Raw genomic sequence first — 18,034 nt, 5'->3', positions numbered from 1 at the left:
TAGCAAGGTCAAGCTGTCGGGATACTCTAGCTTCATTAGAGATGAAGATACGTTTGGCTACCTGTTCGGTGTCACCAATGGAATTGGAGGGTCCGTTTTGAAGGGTAATCGGACGACGTATCGTCCGTCGGGCAGGCGAGAGTGCGTGTTGACGAAATGTGCCTCACACCGAATGTCCTCCTCCGAGAGCAAATTGCCGCAAGGAACCTCCTCAAGTTCCCAAAAACTACGCAGTGATTCATGTAAGGAGTCTGAAGCGACGCCATGATTAACATTTATGTGATAGTTATTAACAGTTTGCGAGGTATCTTGGATTGGCCCTGATACAACCCATCCAAATATGGTGAGTTGCGCTATGGGACCCCCTGGTGGTCCGTGGATTAACCCGTCACGCAGTACGGCTCCATAATAATCTGTACCTATAAGCAGATCGATACCCTTTTCATTAGAAGGTTCCGAATCTGCAAGGTCTAAAGAGCTCAGATACCGGCACGTTTCATCCAGCATAGTAGGTTGAGGTAAATAATTAGTTAGTTTCGGCAGGACGAAAGCTTTGAAAGGTAGGACAGGACCTCCCTGAGAACATGGCTCCACTGTAAAGGATGCAATGCTTTCACTACTCCCGGCCTTAGATCCCCCTATACCGGAAACCTGAATCGATACGCGTTCTCGTTCCGCGCCAAGAAGTTGTACGACCGACTCGGTTACAAAAGAGGCTTGTGATCCTTGGTCAAGTAAGGCCCTAATGCGTACGGATCGTCCGGATTTATTCTTGAGTAGAACGGACGCGGTAGGTAGTAATGTAGTGTTGACTGTCGTATTCGAGAAATTATTACTAGAAACTACTCCTTCATTTGACCGTTCCTCCTGAGTGGAGGTCAAATTCGACGTGGTAACAACGTTCTGTTCGTCTTTACTGGTCGATGCAGGAGTCTCATTCGTTTCAGCGTCTTTCTCGCGATGTATTAGAGTATGATGTTTTCGCTTGCAAAGCGTGCAAACATTCTTACTTTTACAAGTCCAAGGTAAATGTCCTTGGCGTAAACAATTAAAGCAGCACTTATGTTTCTTTAAAACCTCGACTCGCTGTGGAACGGATTGATTGAGAAACGTTTTGCAATGATTTAAGGGGTGATTACCTTCGCATGTCAAGCACTTTCCGTTATTCGTAGAAACTTGATGCGCCTTAACGTTACTTGTTTTATTTGCGGACTTATTCGAATTCTGACTACTACCATGAACGGCCTTGAGTGCCCGAATTCGCGAAGTGAGAAAGGCGTCAAGTTCCTCGATACTTGGAATTTCTCCCGCATCTCCCAGTGAGAGCTCCCAGTCGCGCCGAGTGTCCTTATCAAGTTTTGAGACAGCAACAAATAGCATTAAATCTTCCCATTGATTGACGGGTCGTTTCAAATTTAACAATGCCGTATAAATATCGTTAGTCTTGTCTCGCAAGTTCTCTAAATTACTCACGGAATGGGCGCTCACACAAGGAATATCCATGAACGCCTGGAGATGCGCATTTACGATAGCTCGCGGGTTATCATAACGCTTTCGTAACAATTCCCACGCGGTATTATAATTAGCGTCGGTGACGTGAGTGTTCGACAAAATTAAACTCGCGGCTCCGCTTAAGTTCGCCTTAAGGTAATGTAATTTTTGTACATTCGTTAAGTCGGTTCTATTCGCGACTAACGATTCAAAAACGTCACGAAAGTTCTCCCACTTCGTGAGCTCTCCCGAGAATTTAGGAATATCAATTCGTGGTAATTGAACTATCGAAGATCTCGCCTCATGCGATATAATAGAACCGTCAAAATTAGTCTGCGCGGTTTCCGGTTGCAAACGTTCAAGATATTCTAACAACACGTCCATGATCTCCTCAACGGAGTCGCTAATGGATAAAAACTTATCTGTTTGAAAGTATTCTTCCTTCTGGCGTATCCCCTCGTCCGCAAGGGCGCAAAGCTTCGCATGATTGACCTGAATGACGTCCCAGTACCCTTTGAGACTGTTGATACGGCTGCGAACGGCAGGCACGGTTTTCTTCGCCTTGGCGAGCTTGTTGAAATTCGTCAGGATCCGGATGATTAACGTCTGTGTGCTGGTCTGTGCGGCCAATAGCTCCTCCATCGATTCCATGGTGAATTTCGTACCTCGTTCTTGCGGTCGAACAACGTAATCGCGAGCCTTTTATTGAATATGAGTGAGAGATTATCTCCTTATAACTGTATAGCTCTCGTCACGTTGTGCGTTGAACCGTACGCTCCTGGGTTTGTCGCAGCCAAAGCGTGGTGGGGCGGGAACGACCGCGCGTTACTGTTGGGTCGACGTCTTATGCACAGCTGATCGCAAATAGTGCGTGCGACAGAGAGACTTGTTTCACGCGCGAAGAGCGTGTTGGCTGGAGTCTGACTGTAGTCTGTATGAGCGAGAAAGCGTATGCTTGCGTCACATTACATATTACAGATCGCGTGTTCTCGTGGTGCCGGACTGTCGACCTGCGTCTCCTCGCGTTGAGTAGACGGGTTGGGCGCTACACGTAGAATATAGCCGTCTATTGGCCGTGTCCTGACGTCTCGAATCTTTCGAGTTGTGAACGTCCGTTCCTTTCGTGTCCGTTTGTTCGCTCCGAATCCGGCTCGAAGGACCAATGCTTCCTCGAATTATGATTGCTGGATCATCGTGGAAAGGATGCACTCTTCGGAGGGTCGAGAGACACTCGAACAATAATTAGACACTTTACAGGACACTTTATTACACTTATATTTACAGTCTTAGTTTAATTGTCTCTACAACTTGCTGTAACGAGATTCGCGATCTGCACGTGTGACCAATGTTTCCTCGAATTATGATTGCTGGATCATCGTGGAAAGGATGCACTCTTCGGAGGGTCGAGAGACACTCGAACAATAATTAGACACTTTACAGGACACTTTATTACACTTATATTTACAGTCTTAGTTTAATTGTCTCTACAACTTGCTGTAACGAGATTCGCGATCTGCACGTGTGACTTTATTTCGCTCTGTGTTCAGACTGACTTTAGGTCGGGAGGACCTCGAGTACCCCACCTCTCACCTCACATATACTTGTGTCGAAGTTATGTGTTAGAACCAATTAGATTAAGAGTGTTCATGTTATGCCCTATTTCTAGAATCGTTTATATTTCTAGAATCGGTTAAACCGTGCAAATCAATTAGGGGAGCATTCCGTAACAATTATTATTGTCTTCTTTTATTTTTTCTTTATCTACTCCGTTAATTATTTTACGAGGCATTTGATCATCTTCTAGATGTCGAGGATTAATTTGCGTGTTCGCAATTTCCTCTTGGTTATTACGCGTCTCTATATTTGACTCATAATTGTCAAATAATTCGTTTAATGGTTTAAGACGCAGGGTTGGTACCTGAACCTCCATTTCTTCGTCCAAGGTACTTATAACTTTTAGATACGCCTTTCCTGAATTGTTTTTCACTATGGTATTTCCCAGATAGATTCCGTGAGTTATTTTTAATTTCGGTAGGTATCCTATTTTTATTTTCGGATTTTCTATCCTTACATAAAATAAAGATTCTGACCGGGGAAGGGCCGTAATAGTTTCTGGTGATAAGAAAGGTATGCTAATTCCTGATACGTTTAAATGTCCCGTCGCGTAATCTAAGTTTGAAAAAGTTTGCTCGAAAAAATCGTTCCCTAATAAACCGGCTTGAGGAATCGGTAAATCGTCTGATACTACGTTAAAAGTTACTGGCTTTCCAAATAGTGGCAAAACAACCTCTCCGAGAGTATAGACTGGGTATTCATTTATGCCGCTTAATTGCAAAAGTTTACTGTGATTGACGACATTGTTATTTGACAAAAATTTTTCTTTAATTAAATTTGGGCCGGAACCGGTATCTAACATAAGGGTAACGTGGGAAATCGGCTCACCGAAGTCTACCTGAATGGTCGGCACGCGACGGTGTTTATCAAGATTTACGGTTACGGGTCGTATATCTACCGTTTTTTTGTCTATTGAGTTTGAGATGTAGATGGGCGTGAGATCCGTTCGGACCCCTGTTGCACACCCGACTTCGAGGGGCCATTTGAGTTTCCCTGATTATTTACTTGCCTGCGATTATTGCTCGCAATACGTAATTCACAATTTTCAAGGAGATGCCCTTCTCCCTTGCAATAACGACAAAATAATGAGGTTTTGGGTGTCGCGTTTTGTTCTACCTTAGTTCGACAGTTTTTTGCGATATGCCCGACGCCATTACAAATCTGACAGACCGTTTTCGGTCTATTCGCCGTGTCGCGTTGTTCATTTTGCTTCTTCCAGCAATTGTTAGCCGAATACCCTGGTTTATCGCACCATTGACAAATTATTGAAACTTTATTTTGATTGTTAATGTTCTGATTATTATTTGCTCTGCATGTTTTAGCGTCATGGCCGGATTTAGAGCATAACTGGCAAATAAGATGAGTTCCTTGGACTATATTAACAGGGCGTCGGACTTGAGGATCGCGAAGGCGACATTTATCAGCGCTATGTCCGCGTTTTCTGCAAATTTGACATATTAAAATCTCGGTTCCCAGATCGGTTTTATTGTGAGATTGCGGTGAAAACTGAGTTAATTTTTTACAATTAGAGGCTAAATGTCCTTCTTTATAACAGATCTGGCAGGTTTCCCGCAAGCGATTAGTGTTCGATGATTTTCCTACAAGATTACCTTGACCCTGTCGTAAATCTGTCATTTCGTGCAGCTCTCTTTATATTCTCAACGCGTCGGCCACGGTGTCCTGGACATCCAAATTCCTTGTCACTCTTTGTTCAATTTCCGGTTTCAACCCTCTAATGAAACATTTACACATGTCCCTTTCTAAAGAGGCTTTAATATTTTGACCGGGAAGGGCATGTCCTAAATTTTTATGTGCTTCTAATATCTGTTTGCCTAACAATTTTACCCGATTCGCGTATGTTACAACATCTTCGTCGGTTTTTTGATAGATACAACCTAACTCTCCTTGTAACTGATAAATATTTTTAGCAGCGCCATAGACTTGTTCTAAATATTTTGTTAACGAAGCTACTGTATCAAAATCTTGATCTTGTATGGTACGGCGAGCTTCGCCTACAATTCGGGTTCTGATTATTTTAGTGAATTGAGGTTCTGCCTCGTTGGGCAGCATGGCTTCGCATCTTCGCATCCCTCGATAAAATATGTTAACGGAATATTTTTTCCGTCAAAGAAGAGAACGGCCTCTACCGCGTATTTTAATGTCGCGAAAGGGTTAGCGTGCGCCATTGTTCCCGCGATGCTTATAAAAGAATTATACTGATGTGCAGGTAGTAATTTTTTATTCGAGGGATCGTCGGAAACGTGACACTGATCTTGCAGTGCAGGTAGTATGGTTTTATTCGAGGGATCGTCGGAAACGTGACACTGATCTTGCAGTGCAGGTAGTATTGTTTTATCCCAGGAATCGTCAGAAACGCATAGGGCGAAATCGGACGCGTCGGTTATATTTGATTTGTCCCCCGCAATCTCGCCAACGTTTGGGGTGAAAAGTTGTCTAGGTGCTGATTTAATGTTAGGAAAGGGAGTGGATGTATATGGTGTAGAGCTAGGTTTAATTTTGCCTTGATTCTCTAGAGCTTGCTTATAAAGATCTTCAACTTCAGCTTTATCAGATTTAGACCTCGTACTCATCACCACTCTCGAAAAATCACACTTAAATCCCGGACGAGCCCCCAATTTTTAAGTTCTGTTACGTCCAACCTCAGGATTAGGGTAAGAAAACTGGGAGGCAAAGGAAAGGCTAACCAGGGTGGTCGGGGTAAGGAAGGACGCAACTAAAAGCTTAAGAATATCGCTCGCAGGTACACGCTCTGAGGCGCGTGGCGCGAGCCCGAACGCACTTTCGATGGCTCAGGACGGGTCAACGTCCGTAAGGACGGTAGGACGCCTTCCGTGAGCGGTGCGATCGTTGGTCCTCTTTCGAGTCAGGGAATTCAATCTCTTTAACTCAGGATCGGACCTCGTGTGATTTCGAGAGGATGATGGTACAGGGTTAGGTTTTATTTAAAATAAAAGGAACATTTAATTAAATCTTAAAACAAATTAACATTTATTACTAATAAATAGTACGTGTTGCTGACATAGAACTAACTGACATTTGTTACAATTAAATGATGTTTGTTACTGATTAAGATTACATGAATCTAACTGTGTGTGTGTGTGTGTGTGTGTGTGTGTGTGTGTGTGTGTGTGTGTGTGCGTGTGCGTGTGCGTGTGCGTGTGCGTGTGCGTGTGCGTGTGCGTGTGCGTGTGCGTGTGCGTGTGCGTGTGCGTGTGCGTGTGCGTGTGCGTGTGCGTGTGCGTGTGCGTGTGCGTGTGCGTGTGCGTGTGCGTGTGCGTGTGCGTGTGCGTGTGCGTGTGCGTGTGCGTGTGCGTGTGCGTGTGCGTGTGCGTGTGCGTGTGCGTGTGCGTGTGCGTGTGCGTGCGCGTGCGCGTGCGCGTGCGCGTGCGCGTGTGCGTGTGCGTGTGCGTGTGCGTGTGCGTGTGTGTGTGTGTGTGTGTGTGTGTGTGATGTATATATATAATTATAATTTTATGGTATGAGGGTGTTAATTACTAATCGAGGGTAACTACTACGGGATCGTCTTCTTGGTCGGGAATGTCAACCGTGGAGGCGGTCGAGGGGGTCGGGGACGAGGTTCGGGAAGAGGAGGTGGAATCGGAAGGTTCTAACAAAGAGGCTGGGTCGGGGTTGACGGGAACCACGCGATAAGGGGGAACCCGACAAACTGGGCGAGAAAGTGCGGGAACATGGCGAAATGGTAGGATGATAGGGCGAGGTGGGACGACGGGGCGATCCTCCTGTGAGGAACAGGGTTCCTCCAAAAAGGCTGGTAGAGGCGGTGGAGTGGCGAGACACGAGGGACCGGGGCTAATTTGTTGCTTTTCTAATTTCCTTCGCTCTTGGTGCTTCCGACGATCATGCTCGTGTTTTACGGCCCTTCGAGATTTCTTAAAGGGGGGACCGTGGGAATCCACTACAAGTTAATAGCTTGTTAATTGTTTAAAACCGTTAACCGCGGGGAAGTCGACTCGGTTTGGAGGGATTAGAATTAAAGAGAGGGGATCTGGTGAGGTTCCCAGCAGCGAAAGAAAAGGAGATTACTCCGAGCCCGCCGATGTATCAGCTAACTCAGGAATAATACAGAAAAAGATTACTCCGAGCCCGCCGATGAATCAGCTAACTCAAGAATAATATAGAAAAAGATTACTCCGAGCCCGCCGATGAATCAGCTAACTCAGGAATAATATAAAAAGTGGATTACTCCGAGCCCGCCGATGAATCAGCTAACTCAGGAATAATATAAAAAAGGGATTACTCCGAGCCCGCCGATGAATCAGCTAACTCAGGAATAATATAAAAAAGGGATTACTCCGAGCCCGCCGATGAATCAGCTAACTCAGGAATAAAAAAAAAGAACCAAAAGGGGCTAGAGGAATTTGAAGGATCATGTACCCGAGAGACTTTCCGAACACAAAAATAAAGGGGAAATAAGAGGAAGTGTGTATACGACTTACTACTTGGTGAATTTGGAGGGGGCCTCCTCGTCGATGAGCCTTGGTTGAGGGATGAGACGGAGTAGATCGTGTGCGGTTTGATGTCTGGCACTGACTTTACAATAAATGCTGAATCGTGACTCAAAACGGAGGTGATCACGATTATAATGCCGAGAAACCACGAGACTAAACTTGGGAGGCTTGAGGAGACTCGGAAGATTTTGAGAGGGAGTGCCGCAATGTCAGGGTTTATATAGGAAAATGTAAGGAATGGAAGGGGTGGATTTCATCCAGATGTTTCTCGCCCAAGAGGTAGATTTTAAGTTTTTCACCTATCCTAGAGAGCTAGAGACGGTTATCGGTTTTCACGGCCGTTTATTGGTGAGTAAGGCCCCCACTGCCTTATTGGGGGTGCAACTCATCGCTTCTCCCAGTGTCGCATGACGCATTTGTTTTCGACTATCGCCGATTTTCCTTTTATTAGAGGTCCTTATTTATCTCGCGACCCTGTTCTTATGTTGGCAGACGATCCATACCTCTCGATCTTAAGTGCAAACAGAAACTTCCACCATGTGTATTTTAGAACACGTGTTAGGCTTTGTTTCTGTTTGTCGGAAACATCGTACGAGCAAACCTCGCTCGATGCAATAAAGATCTTTACCAATTTTATCTGCGACTAAGGCCCCTTTCGCGCGTCATGTCGCCGGGTGGGCCAAACAACTGATAGAATTCGTCTGGGAGGTCGCTTTTAGTTCCTCAAGCAAATAGGCAGTTTGATCGTAAAAAAAGGAATGCGAGGAGATCAAACCTCGCTTGCCGATCGATAACCGTCTGCGCTTAGTTTACTTATCTTAAACCTAAGGGCTATCTTAGGTACCTAAGAATTCTCGCGAAAAAGGGGAATCGTGGAGTCTCCAGGACGTAACAATATCATAATAAAAATACACATGGATGTATTTGGCATTTGACGCTATTAAATTTGCGTTGGAAAAATTGTTATATTTGGCAAAAATAATAGGTGGGGGTGGGGTTAAATTAAAAAATGTGACAAATTTGAAAAATCTGATTACGCCATTGTAAAGAACACAAAAAGCCATAAACATTTCGTACAAATTTTTTGTCGTTACGCCTTATATTTTCGAAGATATTCGCAAGAAACTATAAAATCCGTTATTTTCGAGGGGTTGTTTCAACCCCTAAACGTCGAGATACGCCGCAAAAAAAAACACGTGTCTAATATTTTTTGATGCTCAACAACATATTCAAAGCGCATCCAAATCGGGTAGGTTCCAAATCGGGTTTTTTCAACCAATAAACGTCGAGATAAGCAGCAAAAAAAATACGAGTCTAATATTTTTTGATGCTCAACAACATATCCAAAGCGCATCCAAATCGGGTAGGGACACTTCCGACCGTTCCCTTGTCAGTATCATGATTTCCTAAAGGAGTACGAAGCTATGGGGCACATGGAGGCGGTACGCGCCGACAAGCGCCCTCGATACCCCCCGGTGTACATCCCGCATCATTTTGTTTTGCGCGAATCTAGTACGACTACCAAGTTACGCGTCGTGTTTAACGCGTCTAGCAAATCGGACGATAAAACTGCGCTCAATGACTTTTTAATGGCTGGTCCTAAGCTCCAACAAGACATCGCTGCGATAATCCTACGCTGGCGACTATTCCGTTACGTATATATGGCGGACATCGCGAAAATGTTTCGGCAAATACTCGTGCATCGGGACGACGCGGACTTCCAACGAATTCTTTGGCGCCCTCCCAAAAGTCTGTTAATTCTCCTTTATCGATTACTCACCGTGACCTACGGTCAAAAGGCATCGCCGTTTCTTGCATTGTGCTCCCTTCTTCAATTAGCTCGTGACGAAGGTAAACACTTTCCCGACGCTGTCTCCATAATTGAAGAGTCGACTTACGTTGATGATGTTCTTTTCGGAGCAGACGACATCCTGTCTCTGCTCGAAAAACGCAAGCAACTCGTTGGCATGATGAACCGGGGAGGTTTCCCTCTCCGAAAATGGGCCGCGAATTCGGCTGAACTTCTGACGGATATCCCAGATGACCAACGGGAATCCTCGGACCACCCGATCAATCGGGATGACACACTCAAGGTCCTCGGCCTGTCTTGGTCGCCCCATGATGACTCGTTTCGTTTTGTAATCTCGCCGTACGCCGTGAAAGTTCATACCAAGCGCTCCGTGTTATCATTTATTGCAAAGCTGTACGACCCTCTCGGTTGGGCGTCACCAATAGTTATCGCGGCCAAGATATTGATGCAGGAGCTCTGGCTCCGTAAGATCGATTGGGACTCCCCCATCACTGATGATCTTCTGCATCGTTGGATCAATTACTGTTCTGATTTGCCTAATATTAGTGAAATACGCATCCCCCGATGGACAAGAATGCGGCAAGATAAGGTTGACGTTGAATTACATAGATTCGCTGACGCTTCCATTAGAGCTTACGCCGCGGTAGTTTACCTCCAAATAGTACATTCTCCAACAAACGTCCAAGTCATCCTCCTCGCGGCCAAGACAAAGGTCGCGCCGTTAAAAACGATAAGCGTTCCACGACTGGAGCTTAACGCGGTCGTTCTATTAACCCGGCTGCTGGAGTGGGTAAGAAACTCCATGCGCTTGATGCGAGCGCTTTTGTTTGGATGGACCGACGCCCAGATCGCGTTAGCTTGGATTTGACAGCATCCATCTCGATGGAATTCGTATGTCGCTAACCGCGTTTCCGAAGTGCAGACGCGCCTTCCGTCGGTACGCTGGCAACATTTTCGCTCTCAAGACAATCCTGCCGATTGTGCTTCTCGCGGCTCTACTGCCTCTGATCTCGCCCACCATGACTTATGGTGGTCCGGGCCTCCGTGGCTTATCAAATCCCCGGCCTCGTGGCCGACAATCCCTACTCCTACTAAAAAGGACATTTTGCAAACGGTGTCTGCCGAAGCGCGTAAGGCTACCGTTCATCTTGTCGATCCAACTCCTGAGTGGGATCTGCCCACCTCCTGCTCGAGCTGGATCCGGCTTCTTCGCATTACCGCCTACATCCGACGTTTTGTTCAAAACCTAAAAGGTAAAGTTGCCTCTTCGGTGATTGTCAAGTCGCCTTTGACCGCTCAAGAAATCCACGAGGCTTCCGTCTTTTGGCTTCGGTCGGTACAAGCGACTTACTTTTCCGATGAGTGGAAGGCTCTCGATGCTCATTCCGCAGTATCGCGCACAAGTCCCCTACGCTCTCTCCATCCCTTTATTGGAAAAGATCAATTAATCCGGCTGGGCGGGCGGCTCGAAAACTGCTCTGAGTTACAATGAGCGACACCCAGTCATACTCCCTAAACATCACATTTCGGAACTTTTGATCGATCAAGCTCACAGACGCGCCCTCCATGGAGGGACTCAACTTACGCTCAGATGTCTACGTCAAAATTATTGGATAATTTCAGCGCGAAGTCTGATCAAATCTCACATCCATCGATGTGTTACCTGCCTTCGATATTCCGCGAAAACTCCGACGCAACTAATGGGTGATCTCCCGAACCCCCGAGTCAATCCCTCTCCTCCTTTCTCCCACACGGGCATCGATTATACCGGACCGATGAGTATTACCCTCTTTGTCGGCCGTGGTCAAAAGGGGAGCAAACATTACGTCGCGGTGCTCGTATCCTGTCTCGCCCAGAATTCGTGACTCTTTTATGTAAAATAGAGGCGTGCTTAAACTCGCGACCGATCTCTCCACTCAGCGACGATCCGTCTGACGTTACCGCGTTGACGCCTGGTCATTTCCTTATCGGTCGACCGCTCACTAGCGTGCCGGAAGAGTCAGTACTCGAAACCAATGCGAGTCGTTTATCGCGATGGCAACACGTGCAATTCCTGCTCGAACAGATCTGGCGTTCTTGGTCGTCGGACTACTTACACTCATTACAACAGCGTCCCAAATGGACCAAATCTCAGGACAATCTCAAGGTTAACGAGTTAGTTTTACTCAAGAATAACCTACTTCTCCCTTCCAAGTGGAAACTCGCAAGGATCCAACAAGTCCATCCCGGGCTTGACGGTCGCGTGCGCGTTGTCACATTACGCACCGCCAATTCCGAGCTTAAACGACCAATAACTCAGATCTGTCGGTTGCCTGCGTCTACATATCCGCCCCCAACGGGAGAATCCCGTTAAAATTAATCTATTGTTTATTATTAGGTTAAGCACATAGTATGAACATTCCTAAGCGAATAAGAGAATAAATGTATATATTGTATATAAAGAATGTAGATCATAAGACATCCGCACTCGTCCTCGTGCTCCCTTATGCGACCTCGTGAACTACCCTGACTTTCCCCGTTTTTTCTTTCTTTCGCATTCCTTCGAATGCGAGGCGGGCGGCATGTTGCGAATTGAATATTCGACGTGAAAGCGAGGATCGTTCGAGAACGCTCGAAATGCTCCAAACCGCGAATGTTTACGTTCCCCCCTTTTTTTCTTTTTCGAGCAAACGGCTCGCAGGTGCGGACGGCGTGATCAGCCGCATGATCGCAAGTACCTCGTCCAATAGAATAGTCGCTAGACAATTTGGAGCCAATAAGAAGATTTATCGTCACGACATTCCGCTCGGCATAACACGGCGCTCCGGCCGCGATCGTTTGCTTGCTCCTGCCGGGAGACCAGTGAGCCCTCGAAACTCATACACGACGCTCGTGCTAATCGAGCGATCGGCGAAATCGAGTAAAACGGAGTCGTATTGTATCGAGTCGTATCGCAGCGAGACGAATGGTAGCGAATGCTTCATTAACTGTAAATATTGCAAAATAAAAGGACAAGTGTTAACGACAACTGCTTTATTGTGCCTTCCTCCGCGCCGCGCGAGAATTAACACCTGGCGATCCACTAACACCAATATTTCTTAAATCTTTTTTTGCGTAGGAGAAACCCATCATGGGTACCCCCGCTCCCGGGGAGGGGCGGGCGGTTATGTCGGACTCTTGCCGACTAAAACTCCTACGGGTGGCCTACCTGGCGTCTCGGAGGGTGTCCCGGGAACATTTACTATTGCATCCGGTGACGCCCTACCGCCTGGCACCAACTAGGTGCCCCTACTCCCTGGGGGCCCCACGAAAGCGTGCAAATACACCGCCCCCCGCGGAACCCCCAGGCCCCCGCCGTGTGCGTCGATGATGGCGCACAGGGGGGGGGGGTGCCAGACCAGTTGCGGCGACAGGGGACCACCACCCCATCGCCGCGCCCCCTAGGGTGTTGTGTGGGGGCGGGGTCGGAGCTCAAGAACCCCCGCTTGAGCCCCGGCCCCCACAGCCCGAGAGAGGGGAATAAGAGCTGGGACTCCTGTGGTGGGGAGCCAGCCCAACCCCTCCCGCGGACCGCGACGCTTAGCGTCAGCTTAGAGGTCGGGATGAAGGGGAGCCCGAAGGCTCCCGCCTCATCCTCCTCCACCCCCGTCGGGACCGAAGCCCCGACCCCCCAGCGGGCCGAGAGGAGCACCTATGGCGGAGAACCCGTAGGGAGCCCCTCCCCCCCCCACCGCGACTTTTAACCTCATCCGGGCGCATAGGAGGCGGAGTCCTCAGACCCCGATCCCCCGCCGCCCACCTTCACATCCATCGGAAGAGGGAAAACCGCCGCCCGGCCCAGGGCCGGGCTAGCCGGCGGCCCCCGTCTCCCGAGTCCCCCCTGATCCCGGTGGGTACACCCCGCCCCCCCCCAGCCAGTGCCCAGCCGGGAACCCCAAGTCCGCGCAAAGCGGACATCTTAGGGCCCCCGCAGTACAGCGACTGGCCCGGTGGGATCTCTCACCGCAACGATAACACGCATCACTGCGGTCCACCGGGGCGGCACACCGTGCCCAAACGTGACCTACGTTCAGGCAGTGGTAGCATCGCAAGGGGCAAGTCTGAAGCAGTTCCACCCGGACTCTACTCCAGCCCACCAGGACTTTTTTCCTGGCCGCCGCCGCGGTGGCGCCCATCGGGCACTGTGCCCACGCACTGTGAGACGTTTCGCCTATTTTTTGGCCAAAATATCAAAGATTCGTTTTCATGAGATGAACGTCTGTATATTAGGGTTTTTGGGGTCGCTGATTTCGAATATGACATTAAAAATTAGAAATACAAATTGGCGGATCCAATATGGCGCCCGAAAATATTAAAAATTGCTTGTTTTGCATAAAAATGAAACCTGGGGGGTTTTTAAAGGGTTTTCGAGGTCGCTGATTTTGAATATGACTTTAAAAATTATAAATATAAAATGGCGGATCCAATATGGCGCCGGAAAATATAAAAAATTGCTTGTTTTGCATAAAAATAAAACCTAGGGGGTTTCTAAGGGGTTTTCGAGGTCGCTAATTTTGAATATGACTTTAAAAATTATAAATACAAAATGGCGGATCCAATATGGCGCCCGACAAAATTATAAAATTGTCGATCAAAACTTGAAATTAAAAATGACTGTTAAACTTATTAATTAATAACGACTTATTCAATATTTTTGTCTTCCATTTCTATATCAAGATCGTCTAAATGAAATACTATATTTTCAAGCTCAAAGTTGCACTCGTCTTCGTCTTCAGTTTCGCTAGTAACATCTAAAATCATTAATAACTAATAAATCTATAACCCCTGGTGGAAAATGTTTACGCTTTCTTGTATTAATTCTTTTTTGTAAGCTAATACTTGAAATTATAATATCGGAACTTGCTAAGGCACGTTTAAACATATCTGTCAAAGTATCAACTCTACTTGTTTTCGTGCGTAATATAATCTATCATTTCTATAATATTTGTACGTGGTGTTTGTACGTTTACATCTTTTTTTTTCTTCTAGGTATTAATGTAATTTAATGTAGTTTGCAATTATAACATTTTATAAGTTGCAAAACTTGTATATTAAAAGACGTTTTTATATTATAAACATACTTGAAGAATTGTCTTCCAAGAAAATAATAATATTTGAAATTGTTGATGGTTTTATATGCATTGTATCATTTAATAAATCTGTAATATTTAAATAACTGTTATCTCAATATAAAAAAATATGTTGTGATATGCTATGAAGTGTTTATGTGAGAATAATATTAAAAAATTTAATTTTATAGTTATTTAGTATTTATGAAGTTTGTACTTATAACATTTTAGAAGTGGTAAAACTCATTTTTGTAATATAAGACGTTTTTATAAACATATTATAAACATACTTGAAGAATTATCTACTTCCTTATCTAATATTTCGTTTCCCAAGGAAATCATAATATTTAAATTTGAAGTTGATGGTTCTATATGTGTTATATCATCTAATAAATCTGTAATATTCAAATAACTATTATCTCAATAAATAAATATGCTATGATGTGCTATAAACTGCTATGTGAGAATAATACGGTAAAAATTTAATTTATTATATATACCAATATTTTCGGAAGAAAATGGAATGGCATGTGGCTGTAATCGTTTTTTTTCAAAATTTAAAACCATTGGATTGGTAAAATGCTTCTTGCATACTCGATAATTAATCATTGTATAACAATTACATAATATTATATAATATCTCATTATATAATATACAAATATCATATTTATTACCGTATTTATATATTTATTAATGTATTAATGTATTAATGTATTAATGTATTAATTTTTTTATGTATTTATTTATTTATTATGTATCTCATTACATAATATTCAATCCAATCCAATCCAATGGCGAAACAGTCCGAGTCGGACTTAGGCCTCCCCCAAAGTCATATGCTTGTGGTGCGCACGCAGGTTGTACACAAACACATGGGACCTACAGTTTAACGCCGAATCCGAACGGCAAGGTAGAGGGGGTTTCTAGGCAAGGGATACTCCTGACGGGCTGCCACTCTGTCGAGGAGGAGAGACAAGCGATACAATTTTTATTTATTTGGTTCTACACCAGGACTGGATTCGAACCTGAGATCTTTGGTTTAGACCAGTGCGCTATCTGCTACGCCACGCTTGCTCTCTCACATAATATTCAAATAGCATATTTAATGTATTAATATATTTATATATTATTTTTTTTATGTTTAAGATTAAGGTAAAGTCGTTCTACTAGGGCGCTGTCGCGACAGCGAACGGCCCTGGCGCGAGCACAAACAACCCTCAGGCTTGGCATGAACTCGCCCGAGATCACCCGGTTGTCGCGCCTACCGTTCCGACCGCGCGATTGTAAAACGCGCACGCGTTTCCTAATTTGCGTACACCGCGCAACGCGTTACATCGCGGATCGATGTGATTCGTCTCATTCTACCTCGCGGATTGATGTGATTCGTCCTTCGCGAGCCAACGACCCCCCGTCGAGGGTCTCCTATAGGGACGAAGGATGATCGACATCGATCCGCACTCTCTTCTGTTTCTACCTTTCTAAGGAGAAAGTTGAGCCGGCCGTCCGTGGCAATTAGCGTCTCGAGAGTGTTCTCGAAAGTAATTGCGCGAAGTCCGTTTTGTTTCATCGCGAGCCGCACCCGCTCGATAGGTCGCCGCGTGAAACATCTCAAATCGCTCTTCCGTTCAAGTGAAGGGAAGAGTGAGCCGGTTTTCGTCGCGCTAGCACCCAGTCGATTGGTCATCGCGCGAATTTCGGGAAGTTCTGTTACGAATCGTGCGCATAAGTTTCGTCGCGATCTGCATCCGCTCGATTGGTCGTCGCGCGAAACCTCTCATTTCATGAGTTTTTTCCGTTCGCCAGCAATACGACGTGGCGAAGCAAAGGGACGGATCACGTGATCACCGCGTGCGGTAGCTTCAAGAAAGAACCGTGTCGACGGCGAGACCGTCACACGAATCAAACCCGGTTTTCGCAAGTGCATCTCGAGCGTTGTGATAACCGCGCTCAGACGAGCAGTTTTTGAACAAATATACGCAGGGAGTTCGATCCCGATATCGACCCCGCTCACGGCCATCTTGTCGTGCCGCGCCGTTCTCATCGTTATCGCGGATTACCATATCGCGGATTATCTCGTTAAACTAGCTGGTTACCCGGGCTTCGCCCCGGAGGACATATGTAATAAGACACGCAAATAGATGATAGCATATATTTATATTTAACGCCAATAGATCAAAATCGGTCCAATACTTTTCGAGATATAAAAGCAAACATACATACACACCTATTTATTTCGAGTATTATGCGTAAGTGAGGTTGGGATTGAATTTGACAATGTTCGTTAAAACGGTTCTTTTTTAAGAAAATTTGTACTTTTTGTAGAAATGTTTGTGGTTGCTCTAACTTCCGCAAATTTTTTGATATCGGTCTATTTCTAATTTTATTATATTCTTCAGTATTTGTGAAAAGAAATAATAACGACTTTCATATATATATATATATTTTTTTTTTAAATAAATATTTTTATAAATTGGACGACAATTTTGAAAATAAATTAATTTCTTCAAAAATTTTTAATTTACATCCCCAATAATAATTTTAGTTCTAGAAGACGATCAGGACGAACTTCTGATTTGAGCAGCAGTAAAATCTGAAAGGGAGCAAACAGCGAAGTTAGAAAATACTCAAGACGAAGTAAAAGATATTGATTAAAAATTCCATATAAAAAAGTGTATTATCGAAAAAAAACATTGAGAAAATACAGTTAGATTCAGAGAAAAAAAAATTTGTAAAAGATTCAATCCTAGTTACTTACAAAATTTATTTCGTGGAATTTCTAAATTTTTGTGACTTCTTCTCGTTCTTATTTTTTTCAATATATTTATTTTCAGAATAATGCGCTTTTTGTGTATCGTCTTGAGTATTTTCCAAAGTCGCTGCTTGCTCCCTTTCATAATTTTTCCTTTTTCCGTTTGTGATGCGAAACTTTGTAGGGTCTGCATTGTCAATGTGTTCTAACGTGTACTAACAACGAAGTGACAAAATACTCCGCGGCAAGAGAACAGGACCTTGTATTGTGAAGTTGCACCGTGTGCCCGTCACTGGTACCGGCGGCGCGCCCAACCCCCGAGCTTTTGTATCGCGCGCGTGTAACATTTTGTACAGTTACTGGTCTAGTTACAGAAGGAAGCGGCCGTACGGCCCTAATTTGGCGGAGTGGCGCCATCCGTCGGCGCGGCGAAGCGACCCAATGATAGGAGGCCGCGAATCGAAGCGGCAAGGATCGCCACTGTTGGGTCGATCGCGAGCGTGCGAGGACGTCCGGCGAGGAGTCCTGAGGGCCGAAAGTGAGCGAGGGCGGTGGCCCTACGAGCGCTACCAAGGAGGAAGGATCGAGAGCCAGCGATATTGTAAACGACCTGCAATCCCGAAAGTAAGGTAACGGGGGCAGCGGGACGGTGAGTCGAGTACCGTTTCGCAGTTTTGAGAGAGAGGCGTAGGACCGCTTAAAAGTTTCTGGCCTACGCCCCGTTGTCGTGAATCCCTCGGGATTATTATCGCCTACGGGTCTGACATAGGCTGCCCGCTGATACCCCGTAAG

At 45.4% G+C, this 18,034-nt stretch overlaps 2 protein-coding genes across 2 annotated transcripts; one reads left to right on the top strand and one right to left on the bottom strand.

The window, feature by feature from the left end:
• Nucleotides 1-57: 57 nt before the first annotated feature.
• Nucleotides 58-2,142, bottom strand: LOC139786383 (uncharacterized). Its single transcript, XM_071725543.1, has one exon. It carries the CDS (start codon nt 2,140-2,142, stop codon nt 58-60), a length of 2,085 nt encoding a protein of 694 aa, XP_071581644.1.
• A 6,877-nt stretch (nt 2,143-9,019) lies between these two features.
• Nucleotides 9,020-10,273, top strand: LOC139786382 (uncharacterized). Its single transcript, XM_071725542.1, has one exon. It carries the CDS (start codon nt 9,020-9,022, stop codon nt 10,271-10,273), a length of 1,254 nt encoding a protein of 417 aa, XP_071581643.1.
• Nucleotides 10,274-18,034: the final 7,761 nt, after the last annotated feature.

The sequence above is a fragment of the Temnothorax nylanderi genome, unplaced genomic scaffold, assembly GCF_030848795.1.
Source record: "Temnothorax nylanderi isolate EJ_2023f unplaced genomic scaffold, tnyl_v1.0 TNYL_tig1023_pilon, whole genome shotgun sequence".
NCBI classification, from domain to species: domain Eukaryota; kingdom Metazoa; phylum Arthropoda; class Insecta; order Hymenoptera; family Formicidae; genus Temnothorax; species Temnothorax nylanderi.
The sequence above is the reverse complement of the archived record's forward strand: the minus strand, read 5'-3'. Positions and strand labels throughout refer to the sequence as shown.

Excerpts from the sequence above, each read along its gene's own strand:
- LOC139786383 (XM_071725543.1), bottom strand. The coding sequence starts at position 2,142 with ATGGAATCGATGGAGGAGCTATTGGCCGCACAGACCAGCACACAGACG.
- LOC139786382 (XM_071725542.1), top strand. The coding sequence starts at position 9,020 with ATGGGGCACATGGAGGCGGTACGCGCCGACAAGCGCCCTCGATACCCC.